Genomic DNA, 3,977 nt, shown 5'->3' with positions numbered 1-3,977 from the left:
GAGAGATATTAATCTCAATATTCTCATAGGATGAGTGGGATAACCTCTAAACCATCTTCCAAAGATAAAAAACTGAGATTGAGAAGCCATTCAATAGATATTAATAACGAGAACAATAAACCAATCTCAACAAGCTTCAATTTTGCTTCACAAATAGCCTTGTGTGAGTAGCTTTGATCATAGAAACTTCAGAGCATCGACTTGATGTGGGGATCATAAATTCATTGCTCTGATACTATGATGAATTTAGGACCCCATAATTAGAACCTCAAGCAGAGAAACAAGGGGAGAGAAGAGAAGAAGAGAGGGAGCTCGAGTAAAGAAACAAGAAAGAGAGAAAAGGGAGAGAGCCTACCCCAAGCCAAGGGCCTCTGTTTATAGTTTGTTAGTGGAATTTATAATGCCTACATTTTCCTTAGGGCTACAAGCTTTACATGAGAAAGGACATAAGTAGGCATGCTCACCTTGACTAATTACACCCTTGTGCCATCTTTATGAGATGACACCTTATTTATAATCATGCCACCCCTCTTGGGCGAGTGGGTCTTCTCCATACTCATGTAGGCTCGGGTCCATCCTCTAACTATGATAAAAGACATTAATGCCTTTGTTTATATAAAAAATGCTTTCTAGAAATCTCAGTAAACACATATTAAATCTTCTAACATGACTGTCAAGCTAGAGTTTATAACTTCAGTTTGTTATATAACATATCGATAAATGATAAATTAAAAAAAAATCTATACTTGGGTCTTCAATGAAACAATGAGCTCTCAAATTTTCAGCTTGCACTTGGCCAATCCTCAAAATATGTATCTTCCAATCTCCTCCCTGGATATCTTGAGAAAACTTGATTGTAGTGTCAAACTTCTTATACCACTGTCTTGGAGCTTGTTTAAGACCATACAAGCTCTTTTGAAGTTTGCACACCATTTTCTCCTTTCATTGTCCTTTGAAACACTTGTGACTTAACTTTTCTTAAGACAAGGTCCACAACTTAACAAGGTTTTCCCTCACAAATTTCCTATTAGATATTCCTCGCACCAAAAAATTTATTTGTCAATTTGTTCAAATAATCCATGTCTATGTCCTAATCATTTACTTCATAACCAAGACTTATCTAAGTTAGCAGCCAAATATATAGCTTGTTAAGGGTAAATCTAAATTATTGACAACAAACCTTTTTTTTGTTCCTATAACCCTTTAACACAATCTCATCATTTTCATTATTCATAATGCATTAATCATTTTCAAAGGATACAATGTTACCTTTGTCATAAAGTTGGCTTATGCTTAATAAATCATACATTAACCCTTCAATATAATATACATCGGATATAAAAGAGATAGAAGTGTTGATTTTCAGGACTTGTTACGGTCCCGGGTCATGGATCAAGTAACACGGCGTGGGATTTTTGAATCCAGCACTGGTACTGAGTTGCTGGACTCGGTAAGGAGGGTTAAAGATCCCTTATTAGGCTAATCTTCCACAAGTGATCAGTCTCCATTTTCATGAACTCACTCTAGTGCTAAAGTTATAGCTAGAATGGAATTAATTCAGGTGAAATACCTGCTCTTGCTCACGTAAATCAGGGTTTCAACCCAGATTTGGTGCAGCTCGTGCTAGGATTGAAGCCCTAGCTTACGGGGCAGCCTTGGCTCACGTTGATGGCTGTTCTTGCTCTGCCACTTTGATGATTCCCCAACAAGAGGAGTTGCACTAGTCCTTCATGTGGAAGAACCATAAACTCTTCCTTTCTGCTGCTCGTCAAGAGGGATTGAACCCCTACTTGTTGTTGACGCTGAGGAGGGAAGACCTCTCTTTGGGCTTGGAAATGGAGCAGAAGCTCCTCTTCCAACTATGGATGATGGTGGATGAAGGTGGATGAAGATGGATGGCAATGGAGGGTGAATGATAGGTTGGATTTTTGGAGTAAACCCTAAACTCGGGATCAAGAGGTGATCTCAACCTGTTTACACTAGATTATTCTAAAATCTCAAAGCTTACCTATTTCATTCATTTCTTTCCCTTAAATAGATCATGTCATGGAGTTTTAAGGTTAGGGTTAAAATAATTCCCCATAATGCCCCTACATATAAAAGTAATTAGAAATAAATCCTACTTAAAACAATTTAAGAAATAAATCCTACTCAAAGTAATATAAAAAATAAATCCTATTGAGTGAGTTGTTGTTGCATCCTTTGTTGTGTGACTCGGTGTGCTATTGAGTCCACAACATCTGCCTCCCCATGGAGAAAGATCTTGTCCTCAAACTCAAAAGCTGGGTAGACTTGTTTGAAGATGTCCACACGTTCCCATGTTGCAACGTCGGGGTCAGTGTCCGTCCACTGAACGAGAATCTCCCAATGGTCATTGGTCAGCCACACACATAACACTGCTACTGGGTTAAGAATAACCTCGCCATTATCAACCGGTGGTAGGAATGGAGTGGATGCAGGCTGCGCCCCAGAATGTGGCTTCAAAGGAGAGACATGAAACACATTATGAATTTTGGCCGTGTCCGGTAATTTGAGCTGATAGGCGAATGGTCCCACACGTCGAAGAATGAGAAACGGCCCAAAAAATCTGGGAGAGAGCTTATGATGTGGAGGTTCCACAAGAGACTGCTGACGGTAGGGCTGGAGCCGTAACCACACATACTCCCCAACCACAAAAGAGACCTCACGATGGCCTTTGTCGTAGTCATCCTTCATCCGAGCTTGGGCGCGTCGTAGCCGTTCTATGATATTCTATAGCAGCAGATCCCGGTCCATGAGTTCCTGATCAATCGCGTCCATGCAGGTGGAACCTGGGTTGTATGAGAGAAGGAAAAACCCACTACTTGTAATAAATAAGTGAATCTTGGATGGACCACTTCGAATTCATTGTCCCTTCCAAAATCTTCTGATGCAATTCCTGCAATGCAGGGTCAGTGGCATGTGCGTCTCTCCCCAAGTCCAGGATGAGAAATCTCGGCTGGCTGATCGAATAGACCTACTACTGATCCTCAAAACACTGTTACAAGGCGTCTGCCACCTTATTTAATCTCCTCGCATGATATTCCACTGATAAGTCAAACCCCAACAACTTACTGATCCACTGTTGTTGTGGCAACATCGTCAACACTGTTCTAGTAGGAATTTAAGGTTGTAGTGATCCGTGCGTATGAGAAAAGCCCGGCCCCAGAGATAAGGCCTCCCATGTTGGGCCGCTTTGGCCAACCCAATCAATCCGCGCTCATAGGTTGCCTGCTTGTGATGAGACTGCCAACTGTCTGCTTAAAATATGCAATAGGATGGCCCAGCTGCTGTAAAATGGCCCCAATGCCCACGCCCGAAGCGTCACACTCTACCATGAACAATTCATCAAAGTTGGGAAGTTGTAATACTGGCGTGGATGTGAGGGCAGCTTTGAGTGCTGTAAACGACTTGGTGGCCTCTTCATTCCAAATAAAGGAATTTTTCATGAGTAGACTAGTCAATGGTGTTGCCACTAGCCCATAGTTCTAAATAAATTTGCGGTAGTAGCCCGCAAGTCCCAAAAAACCCCGTAATGCAGAACAAGACTGTGGCTGTGGCCACTCGAATAACTCGAATCTTCTCGGGATCCACCGTAACCCCCTCATGTGAGATAATGTGTCCCAGATACCCCACATGTGAAGTCGCAAAAGAACACTTGGAATGTTTCAAATAGAGTTGATGTGCTCGTAACAAGTTGAAAACAATCCTCAAGTGTGCCAAATGATCCTCAACCGACTAGCTATATATAAGAATATCATCGAAAAACACAAGAACAAATTTTTGAAGATAGGGGCTAAATACCTCGTTCATCAAAGCTTTAAAAGTGGAGGGTGCATTAGATAACCCGAACGGCATGACGCTGAACTCAAAGTGGCCATGGTGCATGCGGAACGTTGTCTTCTCGATATCAGAGGGGTGCATCTGGACTGATGGTATCCCGAACGAAGGTCGAGTTT

The 3,977-nt window shown here is 41.7% G+C and overlaps 1 protein-coding gene across 1 annotated transcript; it reads right to left on the bottom strand.

The window, feature by feature from the left end:
• Nucleotides 1-1,728: 1,728 nt before the first annotated feature.
• LOC137935244 (uncharacterized) lies at nucleotides 1,729-2,715 on the bottom strand. The gene is made up of 2 exons (XM_068779933.1): nucleotides 2,313-2,715; nucleotides 1,729-1,859 (listed from the first exon to the last, which is right to left on the bottom strand). The coding sequence occupies exons 1-2, from the start codon at nucleotides 2,713-2,715 to the stop codon at nucleotides 1,729-1,731; spliced, it is 534 nt and encodes a 177-aa protein (XP_068636034.1).
• Nucleotides 2,716-3,977: the final 1,262 nt, after the last annotated feature.

The sequence above is a fragment of the Aristolochia californica genome, unplaced genomic scaffold (assembly GCF_029961685.1).
Source record: "Aristolochia californica isolate CCGP_79_NKW_82.1479 unplaced genomic scaffold, dmAriCali1.0.hap1 SCAF_6, whole genome shotgun sequence".
Taxonomy (NCBI): domain Eukaryota; kingdom Viridiplantae; phylum Streptophyta; class Magnoliopsida; order Piperales; family Aristolochiaceae; genus Aristolochia; species Aristolochia californica.
Note: the sequence above shows the minus strand (reverse complement) of the source record. Positions and strands in the feature narration are given on the sequence as shown.